At 46.0% G+C, this 23,070-nt stretch overlaps 1 protein-coding gene across 4 annotated transcripts in view; it reads right to left on the bottom strand.

Moving 5' to 3' along the window:
- Positions 1-23,070, bottom strand: part of SETX (senataxin) — a 78,190-nt gene that overhangs the window by 39,705 nt on the left and 15,415 nt on the right. For 3 of the 4 annotated variants that reach the window (XM_066255881.1, XM_066255880.1, XM_066255878.1), the window contains 9 exons: positions 19,772-19,949; positions 17,300-17,507; positions 14,826-14,935; positions 12,854-13,073; positions 11,975-12,091; positions 9,330-9,501; positions 9,132-9,219; positions 3,674-7,936; positions 1,063-1,162 (listed from right to left, as the gene is read on the bottom strand). In XM_066255881.1, the coding sequence (XP_066111978.1) occupies positions 1,063-1,162; positions 3,674-7,936; positions 9,132-9,219; positions 9,330-9,501; positions 11,975-12,091; positions 12,854-13,073; positions 14,826-14,935; positions 17,300-17,507; positions 19,772-19,948 (5,455 nt within the window). In that variant the 5' untranslated portion in view covers position 19,949. The remainder of the gene's footprint in view (positions 1-1,062; positions 1,163-3,673; positions 7,937-9,131; positions 9,220-9,329; positions 9,502-11,974; positions 12,092-12,853; positions 13,074-14,825; positions 14,936-17,299; positions 17,508-19,771; positions 19,950-23,070) is intronic. The other variant, XM_066255882.1, reaches the window with a different exon arrangement.

The following is a 23,070-nucleotide window of genomic DNA, read 5'->3' as shown; positions in this document are numbered from 1 at the left end:
ACCTACATCCCAGAAAATTCAAATATTTCCTCAAAAGAAACCTCCAATTATTGTGTGTGTGCGCGTATCTTTATTATATGCGGCTTAAGTGTCTGTTTGTCGCCGATAGCTTATTGGTTGCTTGCATAACTGTACTAGCCAATGGGGTGAAGTTGCCACGGCTGAACGCAAATTGAGCGTGTCAGGGGGAAGGTGAACATTTGTTTGCATTGGCAATCATCTGTTTTACATAAAAACTACGTCTTAACGTAATTTCTTTTAAGAATGCCTCCTAGAAAATATAGCACTGAAGAGGAGAGAAAAGGAGCTAAAGCTGCACAAAAACAGCTTTCTCGACAAAAAGAAACCACTGAGCAGAGAAAGACAAGGCTTGCCTCAGATGCAAGACAAAAAAGCCTCTCGACAAAATGAGTCCCTTGAACAAAGGCAGGAGAGAAATGCAAAAAAACGACAGAGTAATGCTGACCGAAACGCAAAAAGGATTAAAACAGTTTCAAACGGAGAAACTTTAATTTTTGAGCATTCCTCTGGTGACATGAATATTAAATGTGAACACTGTCAGTCCTTAAACATCAAGTTAAAAACTAATCGATTTGACCATGGCAAGAACGGATTTTTCTCAATGTTGCAAGTATGGAAACATTGTTAAAAATGATGGAAAGATCTACACAAGAAATGTTGTGTACAAAGAGATCTTTGACATGTGAATTAACATTTTATTATTTAAATCACCTTTATTTATTGAGCTGGCCAGTGGCTCTTAAGAAATGTACCGCCAGTGGTTTCCTTCATTGCACTCTACTTTAAGCAATTAAGCAAGTAGAAGGGGAAAACCCCGTGGGGCACTAAGCAAAGGGGCGTCCTCGCCGCCTGCCCTGGGTAATTCAGTTTGAATTAGCAGACACCTTTGCACAAATCATTTTAATTACAATTTATAATATCTAGAACAGCGGTCATTTCGTATGACCGCCGGGCTTTCTAGTATATATACATATATACTAGAAACATATATATATATATATATATATATATATGTTTCAAGTTACATAAGAAAGAACTTACCCACAAACTCCCAGTACTTCTTGTATTCTGCAGGAAATTTTCGTAAATGCAACTGATAGGGTTTTTCCTTATTTGGAGAGCCGATCCATTCCTGTGCTAACTGTAGAAAGCAAAAAAAAAAAAAAAAAAAGAAAAAGAAAAGCAAATTAAGAAATCAAAAGCATCCTGGCCAGCCAGTGCTAACCAGCAACACTCCACAGTGTGCCACAGTGACACCCAGAACCCAGTCCCAGGAGACAGAGACACAACAACGTAATTTGGGACTTCCAGTTTCCCGTTTGGCCTGTAAGGACTTTGAGAGGTTGCCACTCCACCCTAACAAGTAAAAAGCTGACCAAGGTGAAAACTCCACTTGCATTCAACAGAGACGTGAGGGTTACTGCCCCTAAAACTGGAGACAGACGGGCCGCTGACCCTCACAGCCCCGTCACACAGAGCTCTGCGTGGACAGGGGAAGCTGCCTCCACTGACAGACTGCCAGAGGCTCAGTCTGCACAACTCCAAGTACCGGGACCAGGGCCGCACCTGGTGAGTTTCACCTGCTGGAGGCCCACCAGGCCCTCGCCATGAACACTGAAGAAAAATTCCTTCGCTTCCAGCAAGGCGAGGGGAAGAACCATTTTTAAACACAACAGAGCACTCAGATCTTAACAAGGCCTGCTCTGTGGGGACATCCCTTAGCAGAGCCTAACCAGCGGGGCTTTCTCAGAACCTAACACAGGTTAGGGAAGAGAAACCCCCAACTCCAGCCAGCAGGTCCCACCTGAGCAGGCAGGGGCTGACAGACCCGTGTGAGGTTCACCGTCCCAGCACAGACTCCCGAAAAGCCCGAGACCATATCACAGGACCACAGAGCACACCCTCTGTGACAACTCACATTACTAACGGCCTATGTAATGCTGCTCCTTTTACCCAGTATTTCCCATCCACCTTTCAACAAAAATTACAAGGGCTACTCAAAGGCACAATGTGAAGAAAAAGTATCAGAATCATAGATATGGCACGAAAGTTGAACTATCAAACCAGGGAATTTTAAAAACTGTTAACACGCTGAATGTAATGAAAATTCAGACCATGTAAGAATAGATGAGTAGTGTAAGCAGAGAAATAAATGATGAAGAGTCAAAAGAAACGCCCCAGACCCAACATCGGGAAGAGGAGTGAGACCCGAAAGCCGCGGCCGCGCTCCCTGCTCCGGGCCGGCCTGGCCGGGCAGACGGAGCTCCAGGCCGCGGCCGCGCTCCCTGCTCCCTGGCGGGCCTGGCCGGGCAGACGGAGCTCCAGGCTGCGGCCGCAGAAACGACCAACGCTGAAAGCAGAGAGCAGGAAAACGGGGTGGGGGTCGGGGGTGCGACCGGCTACCCAAGAACTGATGGATGACTGACTGCAAGCGGCAGGGCAGGCGTGAAGGGAACCAGAAGAGAGAAGGGAAGGAACAGCAACACTAAAGCAACCAGGACTGAGAATCCCCCCAATGAACATCAGATGCCAATCATAGATCCAGGAAGCTCACAGACCACCAAACAGAATAAAACACACCTAAGCCTAACAACGCCCTGGTGGTCATACACTAGAGAACTATTAGTTGTGTCCCTGAGGGTCAAACCTAACTGGGAATGCGGTATTTTGTTTGGCAGTCCTAGTCAGGGACAGGGAGGGAGCAGGAACCAGAGCCCCAGAGCCTGGTGTGCTGTGGGAGGGATGGGAGGAGAGGGAGGGGAGAGAGGGGGGAGAGGAGGGAGGAGAGGGAAGGGGGAGAGGAGGGAGGGGGGGAGAGGAGGGAGGGGAGGGAGGAGAGGGAGGGGGAGGGGGAGGGGAGGGAGGGGGGAGAGAAAGGAGGAGAGGGGGAGAGGAGGTAGGGGAGGGAGGAGAGGGAGGGAGGAGGGGGGAGGGGAGAGAGAGGAGGGAGGGGGAGAGGAGGGAGGGGGAGAGAAAGGAGGAGAGGGGGGAGAGGAGGTAGGGGAGGGAGGAGAGGGAGGGGGAGGGAGGAGGGGGAGGGGAGAGGAGGTGGGGAGGGAGGGGGGAGAGGAGGTAGGGGAGGGAAGGAAGAGAGAGGAAGGAAAGAAGGAAGAGAGGGGAAGGGGAAGGAGGGGGAGGGAGGGAAAGAGGGGGCGGGGAGAGAGGGGAGGGAGAGGCAGCTGAGGGGCAGAGCAGCTGCTATGATGAGTTAAGAAACCGCGAACAGACTTATTAAGAGAAATTTAGGATTTAGTTTTTTGTTGTTCAGTGTAATTTATCCTTTGCCACCTCTTGACAAAAACTTGAGTCAATGGCAACATTACTTTTTTAAAAAATGCAGATAAGACTATCCCTCGGAGAAGCCTTCCCTTCCCTTGGCGCTGAAAACCTTCCTCTGGGGGACCTCGGGGTCAGTAGGTACACGGGCACTGAACTGTCTGTAAGCCCCGCGCAGAGGGGAAGAAACCGTCCCCTCTGTACCGACCGCAGCACCTCCAACCGTGTCTGGCACAAATGTCTGCGCAATGGGAAGTCTAGAAACGACCTATGTCACCAGGAGCCCAGTGGTTCCAACACATTCCATTACTCAACATGGTCAAGAAAAGCAGCAACTTCCCGGTGTGAATGGTATACAATTAAAATACATACTTACTGTTTCAAAAGTATTCAACATTATCAAAGGTAAAAAAACATTAAAATAATCTTCACAGTCTTGAAATCTGACAGGCACAGGTCTTAAGATGTTCTGACAAAGATTTTCTGGGGGCCCACACTGGGCAAACCTCACAAACATGTCATACGTCCAGCTTAAGACCTCCTTGACAAAGGTGTCAGAGAGGGACTGTTGTGACAGGAGCATGCTGACCGGAGAAGAGAAAAACGGCCTGCTTTCGGCATCCGGGAACGTGTAGGCTTGCCTGCTGGGACGGTCTGGAGCTGGAGAAGGCGGGACGTTGCCCAGACTCTTCACCTCGCCCAGCGGCTTCGGGAACACCGGCGAGGTTGGGTGAGCTGCTTTCCAAGCAGCCCGACCTGCGCTAGACCTGCTTCTCAGAGCCGGACGGGCCGCGGCGCTCTCCAGAGACCTGGACAGGTGAGCCATCCGGGAAGTGCTGCTGGAGGTGAAAATCTTGGTCGTGGAAGGTCTCGAGGGCTTCGAAGGAGGCAGGGCAGGTTTTCGGAAGACGCCCTCATCGGCGGCTTTGGCCTCGGAGTGTTTCGAGCAGTGTCCTCCCCGGGCTCTCACAGTCTCAACACAACCCTCGTATTGACACCGGGTGCGGCTCCCAGACTCCAGCTGAGGCCGACTTCCCCAGGGGTCTTCCACCAGAACGCTCTCTTCCCCCTGCACTACTTCAATCGGTTTCTCACTGCCGTTCTGCATCTGTGAACATAAATCCATATCTTCCGGATCATGTTGTGTCAAAAAGATAGCATCTTCCTCCATATCACTGTCAGAGTCCGGCTCGCCCTTCTTCAAAGTTGCCGCCTCTAACTGAGGTCCAGCCAGGTCACCTCCACCTAAAGGGTCCTCTGAAGCAGAGACCATGGTTTCATTTGTTGGCATTTTCCCATTTAGCCCTGGAGGGTCACACTGATTCAGAAGGCTGTTATCACCAGCCCCCCGGGAAACACGTTTTGCTTTCACGGGTGCTTGCTCAGGAGACGCACACTTGACTGACCGGTGTCCCTTACTGTTGGCCGATGCTCCAGTTGCTCCTCTACGCCTGTCACCTGACCTCTCTGGCGCTGCTGCTCCTCTACGCCTGTCACCTGACCTCTCTGGCGCTGCTGCTCCTCTACGCCTGTCACCTGACCTCTCTGGCGCTGCTGCTCCTCTACGCCTGTCACCTGACCTCTCTGGCGCTGCTGTGAGCACGGCGGCGCTCTGCGCGGCACACGGTCTCGCTTCCGTGGCCGCTGCACTTTCACGGTCCTTTCGTCTTTGTCTGCTGCGTTGAGATTTGGGTCTTGCCTGCCTTTGCAACTGAAGATCCGGACTCCCAAGCATTTTCTTATTTTTCACAAAACGAGTCTGAGGAGAAAATGACTTAGTCTTTTTTCGGGTATCAATTACTCCAACACTCTTGCCATGGTCACGTAACTGATCTATACAGTCTAAAGATCGCTGAGACAAGTCAAATGCTTTACGACGACCCTTTTTCAGACCAAGTTTCTCAACTGTTGAAGTTGGCTCAGGACACCGGTGAATTTTATTTGGTGGCACTATAGCAGGAGTTGTCCTACAACTTACATAATTTAAACTTTTATTCTGCCCTTTTTTTGTATCCAAATGTGTTTTAGGAGTTTTAGAAACTGGGACTCTCCTCACAGGTTTGGAACCACCACGAGGCTTTGGGGAAACCTTCTTCAGGGACGCTGGAGTGGTCCTCTGAACACCTAGCCTGGGGGAGGTCCTCACGTCTGGAACGCTCAAGTGATTTTCAGCCAGGACCTCATTTCTGACAGAAGAGGAAGGACTGAGAGGATCTTCAGCCCCCCGTTTTTCAAATTGTTTTCTCCTAGGTTTTTTTACTCGAATTTCACAAAATTCCTCAACAGAACTACTAGGCTGTGGTTCTGCACATTCAATGTCCTCTGTTTTTCTTCTAGTAACTTCTTCATACATAGGATAATCTGTAATATAACCCCAATCATTCGTGGTATCAGCGGCGTGAATCAAACAGGAATCTTCTTCATCCTCTTGAAGTGAATTCTTGTTTTCTGGTCTCTGATCTTGCCAAGCCGAAAACATTTCGTGTTGACTTTCAAACTCGAAGAGCTGAGAGTCCAAGTCCTCACACTCCAAGGGGAACTCCGGCTTCTCCTCCTCCAGCAGCTTCATCTCCACGTCTGGACAGGCCACCAAAGTGCGCGGCTCTGGACATTCTTTCTTAATGCACGTTTTCTCTTCTTTAATGTGTCTCTCAAAATCTACAATTCGTTCATCACCATCATCGTCAGAATCTGAAATAATAATAACTTGTCCACGGCAGGTTTCCCTGACATTATTTTGGTTGGCTCTGAAATTTCTTTTATCTTTTACTTTTCTCTGTAGTTGGGGTGAACTGTTTGGAGTCGAATGTGATGGAAACTTACTAACACTGGCTTGAGCTAGTAAAGATAACTTGTGAAGGTCTCTGTCTATCTGAGAATCTGTTAAAGTGTCAGACTGAGGACTGAGGCGAGGGGCCTGTTCGCTCAAGTCAGAAGAACCCTGATGAGTACTCTTGCTAATTTCCTTGTCTCTTGATTCAAGTAAAGGCACAGGCTCTTTAAAGGGAAATGGTCTATGCATGAAATTGATCATTTCTGAAAATGAGATCAAACCTTTATCATCAACACATTCCTGTATTTGACAATCGTTTTCATCAGAAGAAAAAGCATCTATCTCTTCATTCTTTAATTGTTGCTTCTTCAGCAAAAAACTGTTATGAAATTTTTGTTCTCCGTTTTCATTATCCAGAATATCATGGGGGTCCAGAGAGAGAGGAGGTGCGAAGCGATCCGCCTTCTGGCCTCCCCTTGAGCAGAAACCCTCAGTGTCGGCCACAGTCAGGTTTCCCTCGGACTTCACAGGAGGACCCCCCTGACAGCTCTGCCTGTGCTCCTTCTTTATTACACGCGATAACCTAGCGTAGATTTCCCTTCTGCACACTTCGGTTTTGGCTCTGGAGGCTCTGCCAAGGTCCTCGCCCTTCAGGAAAGGGAAATCCTCCCCTGAGGCGGACACTATTTCTGGAGAATCGGTGTCACAGTCAGTCAACAAGTGTGCCGATCTACTTCTCCCTCTCTCACACCCCCTTTCTGGACCGTGTCTTGAAGTGCAGTTCTGTGTCGCAGCTGAGGAGTGATCTTTCCCACACTTCTGCTCCCTCGCACACACCGGCCCCTGACCGTGGGCTCTCTCAGAGAAAGGGTTTTTACAGCTCTGACTGAAGCATGACTTGGCTGAGAGCTGGTCCTCCTGTTTCACACCTTTTATGTAACCTGCCTCATTACACTCTTCTCCAGAGCTTGCTCTGCTCAGCGTTCTACTCTTTCGTACCTGATACACATCCGCTTCCACTGGCTCTATAGAAAACGCTGGGCTGGAGCTTTCCAGACAGTGCCGGCCTTTTTCATATGTCTTCCCTACTTGTCCACCTTCTTCTTTACAAGATGCGAGCGAGAGTTTACATGAAGGAGCTGGCTCGACCAAAACAGTATTCTGAGGAATTTTGGATTTTATGTTTTTAATGATTTCCTTTAAACAAGTTTGTAACTCCTGTGTTTCCTGACAAGTCAACTGCCAACCTAGAGATAAATTCCCTCGCAAGTATAAGTTGAGCTTATCCCAGAATCGCTTACAAAGAGTTTGCTCCCCAAGCTGATAACCTTCTTTAAGGAGACTTCTAATCAGCTGCACACAAGCAAGCTGTACAGAGTTGGAGGGCACTGGATGCAGGGACAGAGATGTGACTACTGCTGTTCCTTTGAGCCCACTGCCAGGTGACTTCTCAGAGCTCCAGGTAAATGCAGAGGTGGGAAGCTTGGCACAATTCACAATGGCTTCCACCCACTGCTGGGAGCTAACCCACAGCAAATGCAAACATTTCTTACTTCTATGTAGTTCAATCACCGACACCAAAATTAGAAGAAAAAATTCAGTGACTTTGTCACACATGACAACTGGATGGTTGAAAACATCTTTGACTTGGGAGTGCAGGTGGTGGACGACCGCTGCTATGTAAGCCACACCCAAGTCTTTAAGATCCATGAGGGACTGAACAAAAGGGATGAACCACAGAAATGTGCTGTTGTGAACACGCATGTCTTGACCAATATCTGACTGAAGCACACTGGCTAAGGTTTCCATTTCTTCATACATGTTAGGACAATAATCTGGGCAAATGGCTGATCTCCACCCTGAGTCCTAAAATGGAAGAAATACTGACATTGAAATAAACAAGACCATCCATGAGAGGGTCAACACACGCACTGCAAACAAGAAAATACACGGCTCAACCTTCCTATGGGGTCACCTCCCCCCCAGGAAAGGGAAATAGCTCAACTCTGAAGGTCATGCTTCACGTAAAGGTAAATTTACACTGACCTCTCCATTAGCTGGTCTTGATTTCTAGTCATATCACGTATCTCCCCGTCCCATAAACTTTCCACCCCTCCTAAATGTACTTTAAAATTAATTTTCCAGCCCTGGCCAGGTGTCTCAGTGAATCAAGTGTCCACCCAGCACTCCAGCAGTGGCTGGTTCAATCCCCTGCTGGGGCGCATTCGAGAAGCAATCAATGAGTGCACAACTAAATGGAACTAAATGAAAGACGAGTTCTTTCTCTCCCTTCCTCTCTCTTAAATAGTGGGGGAAAAAAACGTTTTTAGGCCCTGGCCGGTTGGCTCAGTGGTAGAGCGTCGGCCTGGCGTGCAGAAGTCCCGGGTTCGATTCCCAGCCAGGGCACACAGGAGAAGTGCCCATCTGCTTCTCCATCCCTCCCCTTTCCCTCCTCTCTGTCTCTCTCTTCCCCTCCCGCAGCCGAGGCTCCACTGGAGCAAAAAGATGGCCCGGGCGCTGGGGATGGCTTTGTGGCCTCTGCCTCAGGTGCTAGAGTGGCTCTGGTCGCAACAGAGCGATGCCCCAGATGGGCAGAGCATCGCCCCCTGGTGGGCCTGCCGGGTGGATCTTGGTCAGGCGCATGCGGGAGTCTGTCTGACTGCCTCCCCGTTTCCAGCTTCAGAAAAAAAAACCACGTTTTTAATTAATTTTCCAAAGTGTGGATGTTAAGTCCACTACTCCCCTGTGCACAATACATCTGGTTTAACCAGAAAGCCTTTATGCAGTAGCTGATTCAGAGTAGCTACATATCACAAATTATATAAAGCATGGCCTTGCGCCTGACCTGTGCTGGCACAGTGGACAGAGCGATCTGGAACACTGAGGTCACTGGTTCGAAAGCCCAAGCTTGCCCGGTCAGGGCACATACAAAAAGCAACTATGCTTCCTGCTCCTCCCCCGCCCCCCTCTCACTCTAAAAATCAGTAAATAAAATGAAAACAAAACAAAACATGGTCTTACAATATAAAGGCAATACAATGTCATCTAAAATGTTGCATACCTTTTTGGTCTTTTCAGGATTATAATTGTATACAATCTGGCTGCAAGTCGCCATGTCATCCAGATATGACTCCGGTTCTAACTTGGTCCTTAAATATTACGAACAAACAGAAATCAGAGAACTGAAGGGAAGAGAGAAGAGCACCCTGCTCAGCCCGGCAGCCCCGCCGGAGGGGCCCGGCCCGGCCGCAGAGCTGACCTTGCCGAGCTGCTCCGGATGGCCTGGATCTCCCTGTTGTAGCTTGCGTTGTTGATGATGGTCTGAAATGCCTCAATGGGGTCAGTGAGCTGACCCCAGACTTTAGACCCCAGGCGATCCAGAATGACCATGAAACAGTGCAGCGCTGGCCAGAAAGGATCGTCACTGTCCCCTGAAATACAAGAGTTATTGTCAAATTACAAAACAATTAGAAAAGATACTAAAATGTATTGAGGATTGAAGCATTCTTTATCTGAGTACCGACAGAAAAAGCAGCAACTGAAAGTAAAGCACTGCCAAGTGCAGGGTGTAAAAAGCTGGCAAATTTTTAAATTGGTTTTGCTTATTTTTCAATACTCTACACCTAAGACATTTTTAAACTGGGAACAAAATGAGATTGTCAGGTAAACTCAACTTTCTCACCATTTGCCACACACGAAACGATCTTTTCTACTCAACTTTCCCCCAGAACTCCCTTCCTGCAGTAAGTAATAGAAGGAAAGAAAGGGAAGAAAGGGAACAGAAACATTTAAACAAAACCCGTGACAGCAGCTCTGATTCACGTGGCGCTGCTGGTGAAAGGACGGGCCCTTGGCTGGGGCTGGGTAGAGGAGCAGGGCTCCCCGACCCCGGCTCAGTCGGTGCGCCTCTCTCGGTTTCTCCTTTCATCTTCTGGCAGGCATTCTCCTTACTAGCAAGCTCTAATCTCCAGTCTTTTCCCCCTTCCCAGCAGACAGGCAATGACAAGTTACTGCCCTACTCAAAAGCCTTCAACTGCTCTTCAATGTCTCCTAAGAAATTTCAAAGTCCTCAGTCAAGCTCTTATAAGGTCTTCCTCTATTGTTTCTTTCCAGCTTTATCTGTCACACCCCTAGAATCGTTACTTACCTGTAACAACGTCAGCTGGCTTTTTCTCAAACAAGAACCAGAGTACCTTCACTGTTCACACCACCTATCAAATCCTTTTCACCCAAGTCCAGCTCAAACCCTTCCTCCCGGCCAAACACGCCCTGGCCAGGCTGTTTCCTCTTCTGCAGTCGCCTCAGGACAAGTGCTCTATCGCTCTGATACTGTATGTTGTGTAGTCACCTTACAATCTCTAGCTCTGTTGCCCTCAGGGCTCTTAGCCTCTACATTTTTATCATATAGTCAGTTGTGTAGACTGTATCATATACTCCTTCATCCTCTACTGCAGCCAACACACCATCTTATGTCTCATAAACTGTGAAATTAAGGAGAATGTCATGTTAGGTTAAGACGAAAGGGTTTCAAAGAGGTGTGACATTCTGAAGGTTAGGGGAGTTGGATTACAGAAAAAAATTCTATGTGCAAGGTGAACAGAAAGAAATGAACTTATATAGTAAATGCTGGCAAGCAAATCAGTAATAACCTTAATCAGGAGTAATCTAGCAAGAAAATATGTGATCAAAAAAATAACATTTAGGCCCTGGCTGGTTGGCTCAGTGGTAGAGCGTCAGACCAGCATGTGGAAGTCCCGGGTTCGATTCCCAATCAGGGCACACAGTAGAAGCGCCCATCTGTTTCTCCATCCTTCACCCTCTCTTTTCTCTCTATCTCTCTCTTCCCCTCCTGTAGCCAAGGCTCCACTGGGCAAAGCTGGCCGAGGCTCTGAGGATGGCTCCATGACCTCTGCCTCAGGCGCTAGAATGACTCCAGTTGCAGCAGAGCGATGCCCCAGATGGGCAGAGCATCGCCACCTGGTGGGCATGTCAGGTGGATCCCGGTCAGACGCATGCGGGAGTCTGTCTCTGCCTCCCCGCTTCTCACTTCAGAAAAATACAAAAAAATAATAATAGTAACATTTACATATTTCAGAGTCTCCAACAAATCAGTTTCTATCCACACTGAAATTGCCTCAAGAGAAGTCAAAGTGGGAAAACTATCATTATGTTTTCACAGGATCTGGTATGTTTGGTCTTAACTGATTCATTCCTTCATAAAGAAAACAAGACTAGAAACACTTATTTAAGTACAAATTCTCCCTGATCAGCTCGGTATAACGTGAGCAAAAGAAAGCTGGTGCCTAATAACACGCACAACTACAAGCTTTAGAGTCTGTTTTGTAAGCACTCTGAGCACCCTGTCCCAGAGAACTCCATGGTGGAAATGTCCTCTGTCTGTCCTGCTCAACAGCAGCCACCAGGCACATGGCTACTGAGCACCTGAAATGTAATGAGTGGGCCTGGAAAACTTAACTTGTATTTTAATTTAAAAGAACCAGCCTTGGCTAGCAGTCACCATGGTGGAAGGTGAAACAACAGAGAGCGAAATGAAATGGAGAATCAGGAGAAAGACTGGGACGGAGGCTTTCTCCACAACTTTTGCTACCATGTCATGAAACTTATCTCCTATAGATGTAATCTTGATTCTACCACTAACTGGGTGTTTCACCATGAAAAAGCAAGTTGATTTCCCTGGGCTCCCAACTCTTTTTATGAATGAAAGGTGTTAACTTAAACTCGAACGATCTCTTTCGATTTAGAATTCTGAATCTGTGACCTGAACCATAAATGTCCACTTTCCTTTCTCCACACCATACACCCAATTCTTGTAGTGGCACCAGTATTTTAAAACTCCATCATCATCACAGTGTCAAAAGCACTGAGCAAATAAGAATTTATTACCAGCTGGCTGCTTCATGGTACAAAGTATGGACTGCACAAAATCATTCTGTCTGCCGGAGCCCAACAGCAGCGAGTCCATGGCTTGCTCTTCAAGAATGGTCAGCAACATGCAGATACCTGTAAGAGCGTTTAGTTTCCTCAGACTGACTGAGAACAGCACCCGTGCTTCCTCGGGTTTAGTTGGCAAAAGAATAACAAGGCAGGAACAGGAAGCAAAACAGAATTCAGTTCCACAAACACTGAATTCTGATATTTTCATATACAATTGCTCTTAAATAACAGGACTTCAGACTGATTTAACTATAAAAAGGGAACATGGTACAAATTTAGAAAAGTTTCTAAAAGATGACAACCACACAATCTGTATTTCATCAAATCTAAGATGGCTTCAATTTTAAGATCATCGTATTTCAAGCACCAGTCACTGTCAGGTATGACGCGTGACTACAACTCAGGACCCATGGAGTGGGGTCGGACTATTCCGAGCCAGTGTAGAACCTGCTGAAAACCAAAGTTAATGTCCCTAATGGGATAATTCACAGATGGGAAAAGGGGCATTAAGCCTCTTTTTAACACATCAAACCCTATTAAAGTCAATTGCTCTATTAATATATTTTTAAGTCTAATATTGCTTCAAATAAAAGCTCTATTTGCTGTACTTGCAAATGTACCTTTTACATAGACTGTTTCTGGGATACATATTTAAAAACAAGATGTATAATGTTTATGTCAATTTAATGACAAAAGAATTGGAAACTATGATATCCTATATTTAGCAATTTTGTTACGATTATCAAAAGAGATCGCCTCTTTTGCAGGATACTCCTAAGAACCTATGAAGTGCTAATTACTGTATGTGTATGTAGTGACAATACTCACCTAACCAATAGTTTTTGTAGCTGGCAGCATCATACATGTGTGGGAGCAGGATAATCAGTTTACCCTTCTCAAGGACAGAATAAGTATCAATGTCTGGATTTTCTAAAAGCCTCAACTCAATGACTTTAAAAAGGCAGGTCAAAACCTCCTGTAAGTCATAATAATCATCTCGGTCCACTCTTCCCAAGCCTTTTGTGGTCAGGATAGCCCAACGCCGAACCTAAAAGCATAACACATCTGTTACTTCATTCAACAATTGTCTACATACAGCTAAACCTAGTTAAGACTATAGGATTCCTCACAGATTTCAAAAGACCAAAGATACTAATTAATGCAATGTGTGGACCTTATTTGATCCTAATTTGAATAAACTAACACTAATAAAGCATTTAGGAGATCATCACTTCTAAACACTGGTTAGAAATGATATTAAGTTAATTTTAGGTGTGGCAATGATATTGTTTTTTTGTTTTTTTTTTCAAAAGTCCTTATTAACTTCTGGTCAAGACAGCAGAGGAGGTAAATGCTGTGCTTTCCTCCTCCCACGACCACAGCAAAATTACAACTAAATTTAAATAAAAATTACAACTACATTTAGAACTATCACCTCTGGGAACCCCTGGAAGACCAGATGAACAGAACTTCTGTAACTTAAGACTATACAGACGAAGCCGTGTGGAGACTAAAAAATACCAAGTCCTCATCCTTAGAGAGCAGTTCTGGAGTGTCTTCTGGACGAGGTGCTCTGGGGTGTCAGGCCTGCTCTGACTGACCCCGCAGGGGAGCACAAGGCAGACCAGGCACTGGAAATGGATGAAACTCCCCGAGGGACACACAGGGTTCCCCACGCAATCATGATATGGTATTTCTGTATGTTTGTCATTTCTCACAATAGGCAATTTTCTTTTTCTTCTTCTTCTTTTTTTAGAAAAAGGCAGAGAGAAACAGAAAGACAGGGTCATAGAGCTGGTCCTGTATGAGCCCTGACCAGGGATTGAACCTACAATCTTGTCATTTCGGGAAAACGCTCTGACTGACTGAGCCAACTAGCCAGGACCATACTCAACAATTTTTAAAAAGGCAAGAAAAACTGCAAAGAGAAAAACACCTCAAAAGAAAAACCTGTGTGATCATCTCGCTGCCAGGCTCCGATATTCTGGTGCTGCTCTGTGCCCTGTGCTCTGTGCCCTGTGCCCGCCCGCACGGCCCGGCTCTGCACCTCTGACTTCCTGCCCCTAGCAATTACATTTCCTTCTCTTCCCCTCTACCCGCACTCCACTTCAAAAAAATCTCATCCACTAAAGAAGATGTGGCACATATACACTATGGAATACTACTCAGCCATAAGAAATGATGACATCGGATCATTTACAACAAAATGGTGGGATCTTGATAACATTATACGGAATGAAATAAGTAAATCAGAAAAAGCCAAGAACTGCATGATTCCATACGTAGGTGGGACATAAAAATGAGACTAAGAGACATGGACAAGAGTGTGGTGGTTATGGAGAGGAGGAGGAGCGGGAGGGAGGGGGGCACAAGGAAGACTAGATAGAAGGTGACGGAGGACAATCTGACTTTGGGTGATGGGTATGCGACATAATTGATCGACAAGATAACCTGGACATATTTTCTTTGAACATATGTACCCTGATTTATTGATGTCACCCCATTAAAATTAATAAAAATTAAAAAAAATCTCATCCATTAGCAAAATACTGGTCTTCAAATACTGTGGAGGTCTCTCCATGTGTCTGGAGAGGGCAGGCCGGCCAGGAAAGCAGGAGCCCTCACTGCTCACTGGTTCAGGTCAGGACACTGAAACAAGCACACTTCCCCCTCGTTCCTCTTCTAGGCTGGAGCGACCCCCGTCAGAAGTATTCTGACCAACATCGTAAACACACACCCAGGGAAACCTCTTTCCAGCCGGGCGTTGTGCGCGCACCGTGCTCCCGCGGCGCACACTCACCATTTCATTGGGATGGACCAGAAACAAATAGATCCCGGGCTGTTTCTCAAACACCTGGAAGGAGCAGTTTGCTTGTTCCATCCGACAAAGTGCTTCGACACATAGCTCATCTAAACAGAAGAAAGAGGCAGGACACGTAAGATGTGTTTTATCAACTTATCAAGACTCCTGGGCCTGGCTCCTTCAGCTGTTTCACAGGTGAACGAACACCTGTTCCTCGCACACGCAGGGACGCCACACACCTGTCTGAGGCTGCGTGCCTATCTGACCAGCGCGGTTCCCGTGATTCTGGCTTCACTAGTATACATGTCCTTTTATTTTTTACTCTTGCATTAATTATTTCCATAGCATATCATCCTATAGATAAGGGCACAGGTCCAATTCCATTGCATTTTACATTTTGATTCATGTGAACTTTCTCTGGTACTGGAGTGATCAAGATGGTCAGCCCCCCCCATACACCCACACACTCCGCATGGCTATTATGCCTGCTCTCAAAATTTACTGAAGAATAAGTTTTCAGTTATTGAAGAATCCATTTTCCCCACTGATGTGAAACGCTACCATCATCAAACACTAAATTCCCCAAATACACCTGGTTTATGTCTGGACATCACACTGCTCTACTATGCAAGCATTGTTCTAACTCCTGCTGTTTTATGGAAATTTCTTTACTCTTTCAAAAGTGTCCTGACAGACTTACACATTTACCCTACCAGATGAATCAATCCTAGTGTGTTAAGTTTCCAAGAACATTGTCAGGGACAGAGGCTGGCTTTGGGGAAGAGGAAAGAACCACTTGAGAAGCAGGAGAGGAGCTCCTGGGGCACTGGCATTCTCTCTTCATGTGGGTGGGTGGTGGCCACAAAGCTGTGTTTAGTTCATGAAAAAATATCAAGTTTATATACTTTCCTGGATATAGCCTTCATTAATAAATGTCAGAAAAATGATATTAGAATTTTTTTTTTTAAAGCAAGAGACAGAGACAGGAAGGGAGAGAGATGAGAAACATCAACTCATAGTTGCAGTACTTTAGTTGTTCATTGATTGCTTCTCCTATGTGCCCTGACCCGGGGGCTCCAGCTCAGCTAGTGACCCCTTGCTCAAGCCAGTGACCTTGGAATCATGTTGCTGATCCCATGCTCAAGCTGGCAAGCCTGTGCTCAAGCCAAATGAGCCTGAACTCCAGCCCGCGACCTTGGGGTTTCGAACCTGGGACTCCAGGCGTTCCCAGGTTGACTCTATATCCACTACATCACCACCGGTCAGACGACATGTTAGAATATGTAAATCTATTTTAATGTATTTAATCAGATCTTTATATCAACTTTCCAGTTTACTAAAAATACAAAAGACAGAGACACAAGCTAAATAACATCACAAGGAAGCAATTAATTAGAAAAATTAAGAGTGAGCATTATTCTACAGGGCAACTATATGGTCTCATGTGAGTAAATTAAGGGGGGAAAAACACACTAACAAAAACATGTGTGCAGCCCTGGCCAAGTAGCTCAGTTGGTTAGAGCATCATCCTGACACACCAAGGCTGCAGGTTCGAAGCCTGGTCAGGTCACATACAAGAGTCAACCAATGAAAGCATATATAACTGGAACAACAAATCGATGCTTCTCTCCCTCCCTCCTTCTCTAAAATTCAATCAAATTTAAAACAAACAAAAACGTGTATATGTGTGTGTGTACAAATACACTCTCTGTGATTAAAGAATGGAAGACATGGGACAAATGAACAATGATCCCTGACTGGACTCTATAAACAGATCAGCCAAAAAACGTATATTCTGACGTCTGGGAAAAGGTGAATATGGACTTAACAGTGTTATTCTGTGAAGGTTTGACAGATCAGGAAAATGTCTTTTCATCAGAGACTCCTGCTGAGAAACACAAACGTGAATGGCCAGAAGCCAGGCAGTCAGGCACGCGGCGCCGCCGTGACGAGCGGAAATGACTGCCGTCCAGGGACGGCTCTGCCTCTCCCCAGCCCTGCCCCCGACTTCCAAGGGGCGCCAGGCACTATCTGGAGACACCTCTGCTTCTCAATGCTCGGTGGTGAGAGCAGCATCCTGTGGCATCCAGCAGAAGCAGGGATGCTGGGACACACCCTACAGTACAGGGCAGTGCCCACAACAAAGCATTATCCGGCCTAAAATGTCAACAGTGCCAAGGGAGAGAAAAACACAAACCTGAAAATTAATGGAGAGATGAATAAAATATATATCTATATAATAAAGCAAATATAGCAATATGTCAGCCAGTGGACTCTACCTGGTGTGTGTGTGTGGTGTTCACTATATAATTTACTTTCTTCATGTGTGAAATTTGGACAAAAAAATGTTGGGAAAAAAATTACTAAGTATCCTAATTTTATGTTTAATAAATATGTTTTCATATAAACATAAATTTTTATAATTCCTGAAATAAAACTAATATAATTTGTGGAATACCCAAGATACTCACTAACACGCTCATGTAAAAGCAGGTAAGGATATTTCAGTATTTCAAGAAGAGGAACTCGAAGTTTATTTTCAAAGTCTTGGCCAGTGAAGTCAAACAGTTGTGCCTCTCCATTGTTGTCTACAATATATAATTCATCATCTTCAATTTCTGCACTCATGGATTTTTCAAAGTGATTTATGAGACGTAAGGTTTCTAATTCCCATAAAACCTACAAGAAAAGAAAAATGGTCAGTGTGTTTTATATCTTGTTATCAACAAAATCTACTGGATGTGATCCTTCCTCCCTCCCTTCCTTCTTATTTTAGTGAGAGGAGGGGAGGCAGAGACAGACTCCCGCATGCACCTGACCGGGATCTACTGGCAAGCCCACTAGGGAGCGATGCTCTGCCTATCTGGGGTGTTGCTCCACTGCAACCAGAGCCATTTTATAGCGCCTGAGGCAGAGGCCATGGAGCCATCCTCAGCACCCAGGGCCAACTCGCTTGAGCCAATCAAGCCATGGCTTCAGGAGGGGAAGGGGGGGAGAAAGAGAGTGACAGAGAGAGAGAGAGAGAGAGAGAGAGAGAGAGAGAGAGAGAGAGAGAAAGAAAGAGAAAGAAAAAGAGAAGAGAAAGAGAAAAAAGAAAAAAGAAAAAAGAAAAAAGAAAAAGAAGGGGTGAAGCAGATGGTTGCTTCTCCTGAGTGCCCTGACCAGGAATCAAACCTGGGACATGAGATTATCTTTCTAAAAGCTTTTTCCTAAGCATAAAAACTCAGAAATTTAATCCCTGGCTGCATAGCTCAGTTGGTTTGAGTGGCACCATTCCAATACAATTTGATCCTCAGTCAGGGCACATACAAGAATCAACCAATAAATGCATAACTAGAACAAATCAACGTTTCTCTCTCTCTCTCTCCACCCTTTCCTTATTTTTTTTAAGTTTTCTCAACAGATTCATATCTTCCCCTCCTCATTTCTACATATCTCTATAATCTGCATACTATTTTTCAACACATAAATGTAGTGAACCAAATAGTCAAAGCTACATATTTAAGGCCCTGGTCGGTTTGCTCAGTGGTAGAGCGTTGGCCCGGCGTATGGAAGTCCCAGGTTCGTTCAATTCCTAGTCAGAGCATATAGGAGAATCACCCATCTGCTTCTCCACCCCACCTCTCTCTCTCTCTCTCTCTCTCTCTCTCTTTCTCTCTCTCCCCCTCCCACCCTCCCTCCCTCCTCCCCCCCTCCTGCAACCATGGCTCAATTAGAGTGAGTTGGCTCCAGATGCTGACGATGGCTCCACTGCCTCCACCTTAGGCACTAAAAGATAACTCCAGCTGCAGAAGAGCAAGGGCAGAGCATCACCCGCTAGTGGGCTTGTCAGGTGGAGCCCAGTTGGAGCGCATGTGGGAGTCTATCTCTGCCTCCCTCCTCTCACTAAAAATTAAAAATAAATAAATGAAATTGTTTGTTTGACTTTGGTTATTATGACTGGAAAACATGCTTGCCCTTAGATGTTTATACCATTTACCCATTTAAGAAAGAGAAAAGAAAAAAATCCAATAAAAAACATAGCCCAAGGCCCTGGCCGGTTGGCTCAGCGGTACAGCATCGGCCTGGCGTGCGGGGGACCAGGGTTCGATTCCCGGCCAGGGCACATAGGAGAAGCGCCCATTTGCTTCTCCACCCCCCCCCCTTCCTCTCTGTCTCTCTCTTCCCCTCCCGCAGCCAAGGCTCCATTGGAGCAAAGATGGCCCGGGTGCTGGGGATGGCTCCTTGGCCTCTGCCCCAGGCACTGGAGTGGCTCTGGTCACGGCAGAGCGACGCCCCGAGGGGCAGAGCATCGCCCCCTGGTGGGCAGAGCGTCGCCCCTGGTGGGCACGCCGGGTGGATCCCGGTCGGGCGCATGCGAGAGTCTGTCTGTCTCTCCCCGTTTCCAGCTTCAGAAAAATACAAAAAAAACAAACAAAACAAAAAACATAGCCCAAGCCATTCAGACACATTTTTATAATACTGTCAAATGTATTGACATAAAAACCTGAACCAAACCATCCAAACATCATTTTGTTTCATAAGACTGTTTCACATCAGAACGATTCAAAGTGAGATGTCATAACATTTTGCTTAGGGTTCAGCTCCAACCCACCAGTCAACAGCCACTGACTTAGCACCTGCTCCATACCAGGCGATGGAAGGGGAACTAGCGGCACGCCTCAGCCTTTCGAGTGTAGTTTATCATCCATGGCCGGGTACCTGGTTAGTGTCGCCTCATACACCAAGGTTGTGGGCACACATAAGATCAACCAAGGAATGCATAAATAAGAGGAACAACAAATCAATGTTTCTCTCTCTTCCTTCCTCTCTCTCTGAAATCAGTAAGAAAATTTTTTTAAAGTTTAAATTATCAGTTCCCCGAATGCTTCCGAAAGAGTTCAGATTTATTCTCTCCCTAGTTATTAGGCTCTGAAAAATATTCCCCATCTAATGAAACTTACCTCATGCAAGAATGGCAGTTGATCCCTTGCTCTGTGGTATTCAATCACACACTCTAGGCAGTAACAGAGGTCTTCATTTGCTGTCTGAAACTGACTGGAGTGGGTCCTGGCCACGTAGCGCTGCAGGAAGACAGCGGTGGAAGCGCCACCTGGCGTACACCAGCAGCATGTGCTCATTCTGTACCGACATCCAGAAAAGAAAACAAAGATTATAGAAAAAAGCAAAACAACACTTCAGGCCTATTCTGTGTGAAGAATGGGTACACTTCCTACTAAGGACCCTAATCCTCACTACAGTGTGTCTCCCCCACATCCAGAACAATCTGCTGGCCAGCCTGTTCAATCACTGACTACTCGAATCTGAGCCCACTCTTAAAACTTATAGCTCTGGCCTGATCAGGCAGTGGGGCAGCGGATAGTCAGCCTGGGATGCTGAAGACCCAGGTTCAAAACCCTGACGTCGCCAGCTTGAGCACAGGCTCAACTGACTTGAGCGTGAGCTCGCTGGCTTGAGTGTGGGATCAGAGACATGACTCCATGGTCCCTGGCTTGAGCCCAAGGTCACTGGTTTGAACAAGGCACAGCTACAGCCACTCGATAAGGACACATATGAGAAGTAATCAATGAACAACTAAGGTACCACAACTATGAGTTGATGCTTCTCATCTCCCTCCTTTCCTCTCTGTCTGTCCCTCTCACTCTCTCACTTAAAAAAGAAACTTAATAGCTCTGACATATGAAAAATATAACAAAATGAAAGTACTTTGTTAGTTATAAACATCATACAGTAATACACAGTTGTGCTATAGAAAAGGCTCAAAACTATGTAATGCTGATAAGAAACCATTGAAATGGCCTGACTAGGCGGTGGCGCAGTGGATAGAGTGTCAGACTGGGATGCCAAGGACCCAGGTTCAAGACCCTGAGGTCGCCAGCTTGAGCGCAGGGTCATCTGGTTTGAGCAAAAGTTCATCAGCTTCGACCCAAGGTCGCTGGCTCGAGCAAGGGGTTACTCGGTCTGCTGAAGGCCCGCAGTCAAGGCACATATGAGAAAGTAATCAATGAACAACTAAGGTATCACAACGAAAAACTGATGATTGATGCTTCTCATCTCTCCGTTCCTGTCTGTCTGTCCCTGTCTATCCCTCTCTCTGACTCTTTCTCTGTCTCTGAAAAAAAAAATATTGAAACAAAATTATCAGTGTTTCCAAGTACAGATTTAAAGTGTTCTGCTGATGTACAGAAGTTGAGTCAAAGCTCAGCACCCCTTACTATTTCCAAAACTATGTTCCAGAAATCCCTGGAAATGTAAACATCCATAAATACTAATCCACACCAGTAAAAGTAACTCACACAGAGAATCTTCTCTTGTTGAGAAAGTATATACACACATATGAATTTGCCACAGTGAACTGCTGCCCATAACTCAATACTCCTCAACACACTGTAAACTTAACCTATTTGTAGGTTAAGTTTGATACTTAGTTTTTTAACTGTCTCCAAATTTGTTTTTATAATACCATCAGAGCCTCTGTAAGTGAAATGGTTAGGACTAAATACTTTTCAAAATCCCAGCAGTCTTCAAAAGAGCAAAGTAGCAAGACCTACACCAGGAAATAGTAAGAACCCAATGTGTCAGAGATGTGCAGAAGACTCACAAAGCAGGTTTACCAGAACTGCAGATGCATGAAACTGAGATTAGCAAACAAGATGAAAGCCAAAATCCAGAGAGATCCCCAACTCTAACGAGGTGCAAAGAAAATAAACTGAGATCTATATTTTTATCCTAATTAAATGCATATAAAAGCAAAAGGAGCCTGAACAGGTGACACAGTAGATAGCGTGTCACCCTCGGGCACTAAGGACCTAGGTTCGAAATTCCAAGGTCACTGGCTTGAATGCAGGCTCATCTGCTTTGAGCACAGGCTCACCAGCTTGAGCTGATCATAGACATGACCCCAAGGTCTCTGGCTTGAGCCCAAAGTCACTAGCTTGAGCAAGGGGTCACAGGCTTGGCTGGAGCCCCCGGGTCAAGGCAAGTTTGAGAAATAATCAATGAATAACTAAAAGTGCCACAACTACCAAGTTGATGCTTCTCATCTCTCTCCCTTTCTGTCTCTCTCACTAAAAAATAAAAATAAAAGCAAAAGGGCGCTCATTGTTGAGGGCATTGGTACCCTCCAAATAAGCAGGGTATTGTGGCTAAACTAAAAGCAAATGTCTGCATTAAAACAAACCACAGAGGGAGGGAGGAAAAAGGGGCTGCAGGGAAAACACGAGAGCCTAGAGCACCTTGTAGTGCCAGGAAGTGCTCCAAGTGCAAAGGGTGGGGAACGCCAAAGGGACAGAGGGGCCGCCTGAGAAAGCTCAGGGGCCACAGCTCAAACAGTTTGAACAAAATGAGTGTAATACCGGGTCATAGCCCACAGTATAAGTGCACATGACTCTGCAGGTATAAATAAATGACTGAATAAATAAACAAACATGGGAGAAGGACAGATCTTTCTCTCAGAACTCCAAATAATATACTGATATTCCCCCATTCCAGCAGGTGATGCTTAATTCCACCCCATCTTGAGTGTGGGCCAGACTTGGTGAATTACCCCCAAAGAAGACAGTATGGGGAGGGGAAACAGTCATTTCACAGTGAAGGCACCTGGCAAACACAACCTTAATCAAATGATCAAAGTGAACATCACCTGTGTAGGGTCACGTTTACAAGCCAACATACTGTGAGGAGGAACTTCAACTCTGTAGTATGCTTCTCCAAAACCCACGACACCTGAGTCCACCCATGAGGAAAACATCAGACAAACCGAAAGGATTATCTCAACAGCTACCAGCCAGTCTGAAACAAGACCACACCCAAAAAGTAAAGCATATGTTTTATATGAAACGAATGATTGGAAATTATTCAACAAACCTCATCTTGGAAAATGTGACCCTAAGTATCCACTGAATGCAAAATATCAGCCTGATGGCCTGACCAGGCGGTGGCGCAGTGGATGGAGCGTCAGACTGGGATGCGGAGGACCCAGGCTCGAGACCCCGAGGTCGCCAGCTTGAGCGTGGGCTCATCTGGTTTGAGCAAAAAGCTCACCAGCTTGGACCCAAGGTTGCTGGCTTGAGCAAGGGGTTACTCGGTCTGCTGAAGGCCCGCGGTCAAGGCACATATGAGAAAGCAATCAATGAACAACTAAGATGTTGCAATGAAAAACTGATGATTGATGCTTCTCATCTCTCTCCGTTCCTGTGTCTGTCTGTCTCTATCTTTCCCTCTCTCTCTCTGTCCTTGTTTA

Source organism: Saccopteryx bilineata, chromosome 2 (genome assembly GCF_036850765.1).
Source record: "Saccopteryx bilineata isolate mSacBil1 chromosome 2, mSacBil1_pri_phased_curated, whole genome shotgun sequence".
In the NCBI taxonomy this organism is placed as follows: Eukaryota; Metazoa; Chordata; class Mammalia; order Chiroptera; family Emballonuridae; genus Saccopteryx; species Saccopteryx bilineata.
This window is presented reverse-complemented; position numbering and strand designations above follow the sequence as displayed.